Genomic DNA, 12,675 nt, shown 5'->3' on the forward strand with positions numbered 1-12,675 from the left:
CCATGAGGGCCTGTAACTCAGATACTCTTCTTGCTGCGGTTATGGCCAGAAGGAAGGCAGTCTTCCAAGACAGGAACTGTAGTTCTGCAGATGCTGCTGGTTCAAAGGGAGGCAGTTTTTGTTTTTCCAACATGAAGTTAAGGTCCCAAGTAGGCAGTGGTGGTGTCCTTGGAGGCTTGATGTTTTTAATTCCTCTTAGAAACTGCCTTAGGAGAGGATGTGAGAAGACAGGTGGATCAGTATTGTACTCTGCTGAAATTGCTGAAGCATGAATTTTAATGGAAGAGTAAGACAGACCATTGTGGAACATTTCTGCCAAGTATTCCAGGATACGTGCCATGTTCATCACTGTCGGATCTAGGCCCTTTGTGGTGTTCCAAGTGTGAAATCTTTTCCATTTTGCTGAATATGCCTTTCTTGTGGAAGGCCGGCGAGTTTCCATGATAATATCCTTCACTCTCTGGGATAGCTTATCCTGAGGAGGAGTCAAGGTATTTTCCAGGCTGTTAGTTGCAAGGTTTTCAGGTTGGAATGCAGAGTTTTGTAATTGTGCTGTGTCAGGAGAAGTGGCCATTGAGGCAGAGGTCATGGTTTCGTGCGTGACATGCTCTTTAACAGTGGGTACCAGTGCTGTCTTGGCCAGTCCGGAGCTATAAGAATCACTTTTGACTGCTCTGTCCTGATCTTCAGTAAGACCTTGATCATTAATGGGAGAGGTGGAAATGCATACACTGTTAGAGTTCTCCAGCTGAAAGAGAGGGTGTCCACTTTCCATGCTTGTGGGTGGTATGTCCTTGAGCAGAATTTCTTCAGCTGATGATTGTGGGGGGAGGCAAAAAGATCTATGTTCGGCCTTCCCCATGATTGTGTTATCTGTAGAAAGATGTCTGGGTGCAGCATCCATTCGTGTGCATCCATGATATTTCTGCTTAAGCTGTCCGCCAGTATATTGTCTTTCCCTGGCACAAATTGAGATTGCAGCTCTATGTTGAGTTCCAAGGAAAGTTCCCATAGATTCATTGCCAGTCTGCAAAGAGGATAGGAATGGGTGCCTCCTTGCTTGTTTATGTATCACATAACTGTGGTGTAGTCTGTCCTTATTAGTAGGTGGCCTTGATGCAGAAAGGGTTTGAAGGCTTCGACTGCATGTATCACTGCCAGCAGTTCCTGTTGGTTTATGTGCATGCGTAGCTCTTTTTGTGACCATAGAACTTGAATGCATCTGCCCTCCATGTGCGCTCCCCATCCGTGGTCTGAAGCGTCCGTTGTAATGGTTTGACTGGCTATTGGTTTGCTGAAGGGCAGACCCCTGTTTGACTGGCTTGCTTGAGCCCACCACAAAAATTCCTTTTGAAGGCATGGAATGAGTGGTATCAAAGTTTCCAAGCTGTGACTGTGCTGAGTCCATAAATTCCTTAGTTACCATTGTAGATTCCTCATATATAGCCTTGCTTGTGGAATCAGAAGGATGCAAGAAGCCATGTAACCCAGGGCCTGCAGGATTTCCTTTGCAGTCAGCTGAGTTTGTCTTGTCAGATTTTTAAAGTAATCTGGTAGTTGACTTTGTTTTTCTTCTGTGAGGAAAGCCATTTGGGTGGTTGTATCTAGATTCGCACCCAGAAAGGTTATTCTTTGGGATGGAACAAGTCTTGATTTGTGAATGTTGACTGTATATCCCAAGGCCTGAAGTAGGTAGATGGCATAATTCAAGTGTTTTACCAAAGTTTGTTGTCTGTCCGTTTGTATAAGGCAGTCGTCCAGATATGGGTATATTTGAATTCCCTGAAGTCTGCAGTGTGCAATTACTGATGCCAGGCATTTTGTGAATACTCTGGGCGCAGTAGATAAGCCAAAGGGCAATGCTGAGAATTGATAATGCTCTGAACCTGCAAGAAATCTGAGGTGTCTTCTGCAACTTTGTCTGATAGGGACATGCAGGTATGCCTCCTTGAGGTCTAGAGTTACCAGCCAAGACCCCTTGCCCAGCATGGGAAGGAGCTGCTGTAGAGTCAGCATTTTGAACTTTGGCACAATGAGATAAGTATTCAGTGCGGACAAGTTGAGAATAGGCCTCCATTGCTTTTCTTTTCTTGGAACAAGGAATAGTCTGGAATAAAATCCTTGGCCTTGTTCTGATAGAGGAACTTTTTCTATAGCTTTCATTTGCATTAAGCTGGAGATTTGTTTCAAAGCCTCTGCCCTTTGATTCAGTGGCAGGTCTGGCATGCCTTTTCTTTTTGGTAATGTGTGAAAATGGAACCTGTATCCTTTGTCTATTATTTGTAGTGTCCATTTGTCCCTTGTAATACTGTGCCAATTTTCTGAGAATAAAGAGAGCTTTCCACCCAAGGGTGCTTCCAATTGAGCCCTGGTTGGCGGTGTCAAAGTAAAGTCATTGAGCCTGTCCTTGTGCAGCAGTTGTAGGTCCTGCATTACCTCTCTGGTTGGGAGGCTGCCATTGACGTGCTCTGTAGGAGCCTCTAGCTTGCCCTCTACCTCTGGCACGCCTGTTCTTGCCTCTCTGAAACCTCTCTGTGTCTGGAAAGGACCAATTTTTGGAAGGCCAATTCCTGCTGAATCTTGGTGGTTGAACTTGGAGAAAATCTTTGACTGTTTGTACAGATTTTGCCTTTTCTTCAACTTTCTTTAGGACCTCCTGAGCCGTGGAGCCAAATAACTTTTGCTTTTCCAGCGGAGCATCCAGAAGCTTTGCTTCGACATGGTCTTGCAGAGATTGTTCCTTCAGCCAAGCATGCCTATGTATGACTGCGCCAGTCATAGCTGACCTACATGAAGCTTCCAATGCATCATAACCACATTGCAAGAAATGGTTGCTAACCTGTTGGGAGTTATGTACCAGATCCTGAAGTGATTTGCGATCTAGGGGTTCAGGTGAAGACAGTTTTTTATGCAATTCATCTAACAAATACTCTTGGTACTGTATCGTATGAAATTGACAATTTAATGCCCTCATAGAAAGAGTAGCAGAAGTATACACTTTTTTACCCCATCTCTCTAAAGCTCTAGACTCCCTTTCAGAGGGGAGAGGATTTTTAGTAGTGGCAGCTACAACCCCTTTCGGGCCCTGGGAAATAGTTTCTGGATCAGCACAGTGGGCCTTGTAAAGGTGAAGATGTGAGTCCGGGACCCTGTAGTACCTATTGGGTTTGACAGGAGCCGGAGGTAGAGAATCAGGGGTTGTGCTAGACTCAGAGTACACATCATCAATGACATTTAAAACAGGTGGAATAGCCAAAGGTCTATACTGAGGCAAATGCAAGAAGGTCCTTAATCTCTTCCTGGAATCAGAGAATTCCTGGCCCTGCCATTGGAAATGCTCTCTCATAGTGTGAAGTGTCTCCCCAAAGGAAAACTCTTCAGCAGGGGAGGCCGAGGGAATAGATTCCTCTGCATCAGAATCCTCGTAGGCCGAAAAAGCCTCCTCCTGGTGGTCCGAGAGAGTAGAGCCATCAGAGGCCTCATCTGAGGAGTGGGGATCAGAGGGCTCAACCCTGGGCCTTTTGTCTGGAGGAGGTTGAGAGCCCCTGTCCGGATGAGGTTGAGAGCCCCTAATTAAGGAGATAAGGTCCTCTGCTAAGCTTAGAATCTGTGAACCTGTAGTGGGTCCCTGAGGGATAACCTTGGGAGGCAAAGCTTTGGAGAGTTTAGCAGCTTTAGCCCTAGAGAATGCCTTAATGGACATGGATGCAGGAGGCCTGGCTGCACCACGTGCTGGTGTAGTTTTGTCTAAAGGTATGGTGTCGGAAGGTTCCAGGACACCAGTTTCTGTTGGAAATTCAATAACCGACTCAGCCGGGGCCTCCGGAACCGAGGTAGTCGGCTGAGCGGTATCGGTGGTTGGAAGTACCAAGGACTCGGTTTCAGCCGAGACCGAGACACTCGCGGTAGGCCTGGCTGTGGTTTCAGCCGAAACCGCGGCCCGCGTGTGTCGGTCCTTGTCCTTCCGTTTCTTAATTAAATGTGAAGTCGGAGTCTCCGATGGTATAATGTATGAAAAACTAGCCCCCAGAAAATTCTCTGCAAACTCCGCCCGGCATCTAAGAGTGCGTCGGTTGAAGGAAGCACAGGCTGAACAGGCCGAGACGTCGTGGTCTGGGCCTAGGCAGGGGAGGCAGTAAGAGTGGAAATCCTTATGAGGTATTTGTTTCCCACAAGTTAAACAATTATTAACTTTATCTGACATCGGCTGAGGCAAGAAAGAGTCCCCAACGGGGTACTTAGCTTTTTGAAGTCTTCGGTAGCTGAATTACAGGAGCTGGCCGACCGGCACTTGCGAACTGCTTCTGCTTCGGGCACCACGCGGCAAGAAAGACTGAGGAAGATGCCGTCGGCTGACTCTTTTATACCCCAGGCGCTCTGACGTCGGGGAAAGGGCGACATCAGCCGACGCCATACCCAGACTTTGGAATCCGGCCGACCGAAGGGCTGCCTGAGGCAGGACAACCCATATGTGATGACTGCAGATGCATCCTTGAAGGACATCTGGGCAGGATTTTATCCATTGCTTGAAGTTGTGGAAAATATGTGTGGGTGTGGGGAGGGGGGGCAGATCTAATGAAGGGATAACAACCCTTTTGAAGACAAAGTTGTGAAATTAAAAGCTTCAAAAGGCAATAAGGTTTGAATCTGGCTGGAAGACAAATCTGAAACAGTCTGACCAAAAGACTTCAGTGGAAAAGACTATGAAAATACCAGCAGTCAGAGTCCTAACAAAAGACAACACAGAGACTGATGAAAGAGGGCCGTAGTTACAACAGGAGAAACAAAGGCAGAAACTCAAAAGGAAGCAGACAAGTCCTATGATGTCCTAACAAAAAAGGTAGTCAGACAGAGACTTAAACAGAAAACCAGTCAAGTACACCAAAAGGAATATAATGCTAGAATAATAACAATAATAAAGAACAAGGGAAATGTTCCTGCCTTCCTTCTAATATCTACAAGTGCAAACTGCAAACTATTACTTGAAAAAACAATAAAAAGAGATGCAATTCTGCTTACAAGTAACTAACTCCTCTTGGCTTGTTCTTGCTTTGTTATTGCTCAGTGCTTTTGTCCGTGTATGCATACATACATTATATGTATATTTTTTACTCTGACTTTTTTGTCTTGCTGTAATTAAAGCAAGCTGTCACCTCTCCTTTGCATGCCTCACCAAAGCATCTTTGTACAACACAACACAAGGCAGTCCTCCTTCCTCACACAGTGTGAAACCTTGCAGCTGGGAGAACTGTAAACTCCACTATCTTTAAGCATCTATTGAAAAGCACTGATTAACTTCATGAAGGCTCTTCTATTCACCTGCTGTTGACTGGTCTTATTGTGCTCACAGGTGCTGCTACCCTGCTTCCTCCTTTCAGCACTGTAAGGATCCTTCAGTAATGTCTTAATTGTTTTATTGTCATGGACGATAACTAATGCCTGGAGCTCCCCCTTTCTTCCTGTATTCCTTCTTACTGCATCTGGCATAAGTACTAAAAAGCACCATTTAACACCCTGATGGTAGTCCACAAATCTCTGACAGTGCTTTTCTGCTCAAGCACCATGCCAACAAACACAAGTTTATGAGACTCAAAAAAAAAAAACACTACATTAACAGAATACTGACCTGCAGGCTGAGGAGGAGGGACCCTTCTGCTGGCGTGTGTATAAGGACAGTCTGGTCTGGTACACTTGGCATCATATTTACAGTTTGGATGAATAAATAAGCACTTGTCAGCAAATTTACACTTTGGAAACGTTCTAAAAAGTAAACAAATGATACACGTTAAGTATTTCAGGTGAAGCTGCTCTAATGATAGGGATACTGGTTACTTTTATACACACTATCATTTTGCTTGTTAATTCACTACGCAGTTCTAGTACCGCAAACATAACTACAATGCACTGCCCTACTGCACATGTAACCTTAGGTAAACCTGATTTTCAACTTATGGTATCCCTTAACTGTATCAATATGTAAGTTCACAGCTACTCCCAGAAAGGATATTATTAGGGGTTGAATGTTACATCATCATCCAAATACAAGAGACACTACTAAAAGAGTCCTGAACTATAATCAGGCAAATAAAAAATCAGATATGACCTACTATTAAACTTGTTTTCACTTGCAGTTCCCTGTTAAAACAGCAGTCAATTAACAATACTCTGCTCTCAACACAGGTAACTACTGTCCCACACTCTCTTTTCTCTACCAAATCCACTGATATTTTTTAACTAAGTTTTGAAAGAAATCCTTAAGTCTATTCCCTAATTGTACATCTGCTTGAGATATCGTTCTGTCTCAGTTTCTTTGCTTTCTAAACCTTTCTATATATAGTTACCAGTGCATTCTGAACCTTTTAATTTAAATTTAAGGTATAATACCCATACAAGAAATAAATGCTTGTAGTTCCTGTTAATCAAAACATATAACAATGGAGTGGCTCTTCACAAAAGTATCTTTATATAGGGATTACAAATTTAATACTTGATCTTTGTATTTTTTTAATAATTTAAAAGCATCAAAATTAATTTTTAAATTCAACAACTGTTAGTATCTTAGAAACAGAACATGCTACAAAAACATAAGTGACCATTTTATCCATTATGATGGCTCACTTCACATCCTTCCAGACATTTACAGAAGACTCTTGGTTTCTGAAATATTAATGAAGATCAACAGATGTACTCACTGACGGCAAACTCACTGAAATGACATCTAATTGAGTTTGCCTTCTGTCAAAATGTAGATCCCAACATTTTGTGTGTGTCGGGTCTATGTCTCCCTAAGCCCCCCTCCCCACCCTATTTACACATCCTCCAGGGCTGCAAAACTTTTGCAATGCAGGGGGCAAACATGATGAAACAGTACACTCAATACATTTGCCCTTGACAAAAAGCACTACTACCAAAATGACTGGTATGTTCTCCAAGAACCAGCAGACTTATGATGGTGTGTTGGGCATGAAACTGGGACATCCTCTCATACTGCCTTCATTCTGGTTGTTCTTCTTACCCTTGAAAGCATATTAGTGCTTTGTGGGAGCATGTTGTCATATTACTTGTCAGACAAGATGAACATATCCATCCTTACTGAATGCTGTGATAAAACTTCAACATGGGGATTGGCATAATGGTTAAGGTGTTTACCTTACGGACAGGGTGCAGGTTTAAAAAGGCCTCCTGGGTTCACCATCCTAGTAATCACCTAGGAATCACCTATGAATCAATGAACATTAAGTCTATTAAGGCACTTTCTCCAAAAACATTGTTTACACTGAAGAAATCAGCAAATTAATTAAGAAACAAACAAGTAAAACAGTTAAATCATGTTCCAATCCAGGACAGCATGCATAGCCCCTGTGCCCAAATACATGCCATGACATCAGAAGAGCATGCCTAGCCTATGTGCCAGTGTATACCCTGACATCATGTGCCACACCAGCAAAGCATGTCTAGCCCCTGTGCTGCCACTTCATCCTAAAGACTAAATAAGTGCAGTCTGAAAAACAAGAAAGCAATGAGGTACAGTTCAGCATACAAGGACACATTAAAATAAATTAATCTACTTACAAGGCACAATTGATGCAAACCTCAACACACAACAGTATATTAAGGCATGCTTACCTATTTACAAAGAACTCTGACAGCAGATGCTGGATGAAATGGCCTGACATTATACAGGTAGTTGGTGGATGGATAATCAGCACTTTGGAAAGAGGACTCTCTCAAGAGAATAACTTGTGGGGAGTGCATACCTTACACAGAGTCTTTAGCAGGTAGATGCACATGAAGAATCCCAAAGAGCATTAAAACTTCCTAGGAGGCAAAAGGACAGTCAGAAGGAGAATGTTCAAAAGACCAAGTCCTGTAGCACCAATGTGCCAAAAGAGGGCTGACTCTGGCAGTAATAGCCCAGACACCAATGCCTGGTGAAAGTGAGAACCAATGACCAAATACCCACAAAACAAATGTCTGCAATATATATAGGGCTGAAGCAAACACTTGGAGCAACCACGCCTATGGTGGAAATGGCTATGACAGAAATACATTCCAAAGCACAGTTCGTTACCTGGCAGGAGGAAAAAAGTGCAATAAGCAATCCACTTGGAAAGTGTTTGCTTAGTAACATATGTTGTGTCTTACAGAACTCATGCACTTTCTTCAGGCAGAACCTGGGTAGCAGTAGACATTAAAGTTGTGAATGGCTCTATCAACTCTAGCTTCTGCCTGGAAAGAAAACAAAATTACTAGTGTAAGGACAATTCTGATTCAATAATAAGAAGCAGGCCCTGAAAGGACAAGTACAACATAACAGACTATGGTTAGCCTTCAGGCCAGTGCATAGGTGACAGTTTGGTCAATGGGATGGGTGAGCAGGTGTACTATAGTATATGAAACAAGGATCAACTGGATATACTGTTATCTTTTACTTAATCATTCAATCATTCATTATTTCTTTGCTGACTGGATTAACTCTCTTTTCAGAGGAGATATAAGGTGGTATTCATACTGACTACAAGAAATTTAGCCAGAGTAGTGGAGAACATTCACTAGTCTTTTTTGATAAGTGTTGTGAGACCTTTTATATTCATCCATGCTAATATCAACTCAGGCTGATAAGACTTCATCTTATCATGTCATCCAAAGATGGCACTTATGCTGTACTTCAGTGTCAGTTGGGGAAAATGAATCCAAGTACCTGGTGTGGAAAAAGAATCTGTAACCTTATGATCCTCCAGCACCACAGGTGAGTGTGCTTCCCAATAAGCTACTGACACTACTTGTAAGTACAAACCTTTTCTTCCCAGGTTGATACAGTCTATACACTGTAAAATCTGGACTGTTCCATTATAACAAAATGGGTGGTGTCAATATATTATTCTCCATAAGATGGCAGCACCAAAGTTTGCTCTAGCTCTTGACATCATGTCCCACTTATAATGTTTACAAAAGGTGTGCAGGGAGGACTATGCTACTGCACAGATGTTATCAACCGATGCATTCCATATACGGTTAACCTGGACTGGTTCAATGGGATACTGATATTAACTTAATTATGGATTTTATGGAAATTGTTTTACATGGCAATTTCATGTATTTTTGGGGGGGGGCATTTTTGACAAAAGAAGGTGTTGCCATGGGTACTGCCTGTGCCCCAGGTTTTGCAAATTTGGTGGCATGTTTCTGGGAGAAAAGATTTCTTTTCCACCACATGTTGTACAAATACTGTATCACTTATTTTAGGTACCAGAACAATATATTTTGTTTTTGATTTGGGAAAGCACCACTGTGCAGCTGAAAAAGTTTATAGTGGACTTGGATATGACTGCAGATTTTTTAAGGTTCAAGTATGTGCTTGATATGAATAGTGTTAACCTTTTAGATGTTTGTATTAAGAAGGTTAATGGTAACTTAATTTCATCAAATTTTTTTTTTATAAATCTAATTATTGCACTTCTTTTCTACACCTCTCCAGTTGCCATCCTATGCACACCAAAAGGTACATCATCAACAGCTAAATGATTCGTGCATAAAGAATGATCTCTGATGATAAACAGTTCATATCAGAAGTCAACACAGTGGTGGCTATGTTTCGAGAAATGCGGTACCTTGTTTGGCTTTTAGATGAGGTCTGCAGGGACATTTATGGTAGGAGAGGCACTGATTTTGGCCCTAATCTCTTTAAAGGGTTTCCCCAAAAAAATATGCATGAAGTTATCAATAATGGGATCAGTAATGTATCTTATACCACATCATGTGTCACTCCTTTTACATACAATAGTAATATTATACATGAAGTGCCCAAGAAACACTGGAGGCTGTTTGAATATTCGAGGATACTGTCCAGTACTCTCGGACATGGGCCTAAGATTACACACAGTAGAAGGTCAAATATTAAGAATATGATAGAACGATCTATTATGTTGAACATGAGAGGGCACATCACAACACATAGAAGTGGAGCATGTAAACACTGCCAGTTTATTAACGTGGATGGCACTGGATCAATTTTTGAACAGATATCACGCATGATTAGATATGGCAAATACAACGGTCAGTCATACAGGGTACTGATGAAGCCCTTTTGGCATGAAAGCACTACACCATGCTTTTGTACTAACAATAAAAGTTGGAATATATTTCAAAGTTTGCCTTGGCTTTTTGTGGAGCTTTCTGAAGGTTTGTGTTTATTGGTTTATACTTTACATCTAAAGGGATTCCTGACATTTTTGGTATTTGTTGGTTAACTAATACATTTTTGAAAAATGTTCTTAATGTTTTTACAGATCTTGCTGAGTGTGCCCTTATAGTATGAATGGTAAGGCTTTGTTGCTAGAAATGTAGCTAAAGGTAATGCAGCTAAGAGAGCCACCTGAACAGTTTCACTTTAGACACCCTCTTACCCAGTGTTTCAGGAGAAAAGAAAAAATATATGCTTATTTTGTATTAAACTGTATGGTCTAGAAAAATAACATAGCACAAAACAATGAAAGCAGATGGTTTAGATGAATCCATCAAAATCCTTATACCAAAGCAAAAGAACCAATAAAAATATTTTTGCAGGGTGGGCAAGCACCACCCTCCCTCCAGTCCCAACACCAAATTCATTACATATAGAGAAAGAGTAAGAGAGAGAAAGAGAGGATTATGTGTATTACTTCAAGCCTGCTTCAGTCGAAAGTCACTTTAGAGTATTATACTGAAAATAATTTTGTGAAATACTACAAAGTACTCAGCTAAATGCAGGCTGAAGTGTTGCATCAGTGTAAGTGAATGGATGTGTTCCATACACTTGCACTTTTGACTACTTTAGTGTACTGTGTGTGTTTTGTTGAGAGTAATACTCAGTGGGGTAATGGCATTTCTCTTTCACCATTGTTGTACAGTCTTAGAGTTAGTATATAAAAGTAGCAAGGGGAGTTGGAACAGCAAGGAGATTTGCTCCAACCACCTGCAAAAACATTGTTTTTGTTGCTTTTTTTCTGATATGGGGTTTTTCTTGGATTCACTAAACTCTCTGCTTCCAAGGTTTTATAGGTTCATAGGTTCATACTAGGCTATCTGCCCTAGGGCATTTATAAGCCAAGCCAGAATGTGTTTGGCTTTCGCCACCCATTTTAAATTTATTTTGCTATGCCCTTTTTCGAGGTTAGTATACTGTGCCTCTGTCTAACAGTGACACAGAAGTGATACCCGGGGTAAACCTACGATCTCCCATCCACTCATCAAGATTCCTCTTGAATAGAGTCAATGAGGGACTCTGCCTAACCTGGACTGGGATTTTATTCCAGAGTGAAGGGAGCCTCTGGGTTATGAATCTGTCCCTCCAGCATGTCCTATTTATTTCAGTGCTGAGGTTCAAGTCTCTTGAGCGCGTAGCTCGATGGGATTTGGATTATGTTTTACTTCTGCAGCAAAGAAATGATATAAATGTATATATGCATACATATGTACAAATATATATATATATATATATATATATATATATATATATATATATATGTAAGTGTATGCATGTGTGTGCAGATTCATCCACAATGGGTTCTGCAGAGAAGGTTCTGGTAATCCTTTAAATATACCCCAGGTACTTTCCTGTTACTCTACTGTTTCTTACAGTAAAATGTCAGGCTGATATTCTCTAGTAGTCCCTATTCTTGCCCAACTCTCACTCAATGACAGGCCAATGTCTCTTACAGTGGCTGCATTCTCTCCAACTGACCCTTCTACTATGACCTTTCTCTAATTACATATCCCTTCCATTTACAGGAAGGAGAAGTGGTCTAATTTATTCTGGTCATGAGTGGGTAGGTTGCTCCTGTGATGTCCCCACTCTGGGCCAGTAATCAAGGAGCCTGAATCCTCACCACTGACACTGGAGAGGGGCGTTCACTTGGAACAAAAATGGCTACAACCAGTATTTCCAGATGCATCTCTCTGCATCAAGCACAATTCCCCTTAAGAGCACAAAGGGAACACAGTCAGTCCAGGGGCTGGGTCCTCTGTCCAGGTCCCCAGTAAGACTCCTAACTGGCATAGCTCTAGGGTTGAGTCCTCAGCCGAGTATCCAAGCTAAGTCCTCCAGCACTCTCTCCTTGGAACAAGTGCTTTGTGTCCCTGCTCCAACCAGGTGACACACCCATACACTCTATGAGATTTGATCTACACACACACACACACACACACACACACACACACACACATGGGAAAGGCTGGCACAAATTTACTAGCTAAGCCCCCTTCTGCCAAGACTATAAGGTAGTTACTGCCGCCAGACACTCCAAAGCCAATTACTCTAAGGCTCTTACAAGCGTACCTAATTACACTGAGTGAAATTAATATTAATACAAATGGTAATACTGACCAAACAGCCAGGCTTTCAGAAGTGGCCACTGTGTCACCAATAGATATAAGTAACCTCAAAGGTTAAAATATTATCTAAAGGACCAGCCACAATGACAATTTTAAATATATTTAATAATAAATAATAAAAGAACATGAAAATACTAAATATCTGTTTACAATAAACACCAGAGTTTCAATCACATGAAATATTAAAAATAACACAGGTGGACAGGTTTACATGGTTACAGAAAAAACAATACTTAATTAATCTCACTATATTTACCTGGCTAACCTAAATAATTATTATTCCCTGATTACTTACTAGAGCAA

General features: G+C 41.6%; 1 protein-coding gene across 2 annotated transcripts in view; it reads right to left on the minus strand.

Moving 5' to 3' along the window:
* The window catches only part of ZC3H14 (zinc finger CCCH-type containing 14), a 1,193,127-nt gene that overhangs the window by 342,888 nt on the left and 837,564 nt on the right, over positions 1 to 12,675 (minus strand). For both annotated transcript variants that reach the window (XM_044073898.1, XM_044073899.1), the window contains one exon: positions 5,627 to 5,760. In XM_044073898.1, the coding sequence (XP_043929833.1) occupies positions 5,627 to 5,760 (134 nt within the window). The remainder of the gene's footprint in view (positions 1 to 5,626; positions 5,761 to 12,675) is intronic.

The sequence above is a fragment of the Protopterus annectens genome, chromosome 6.part0 (genome assembly GCF_019279795.1).
Source record: "Protopterus annectens isolate FY-2018-M chromosome 6.part0, PAN1.0, whole genome shotgun sequence".
In the NCBI taxonomy this organism is placed as follows: domain Eukaryota; kingdom Metazoa; phylum Chordata; order Ceratodontiformes; family Protopteridae; genus Protopterus; species Protopterus annectens.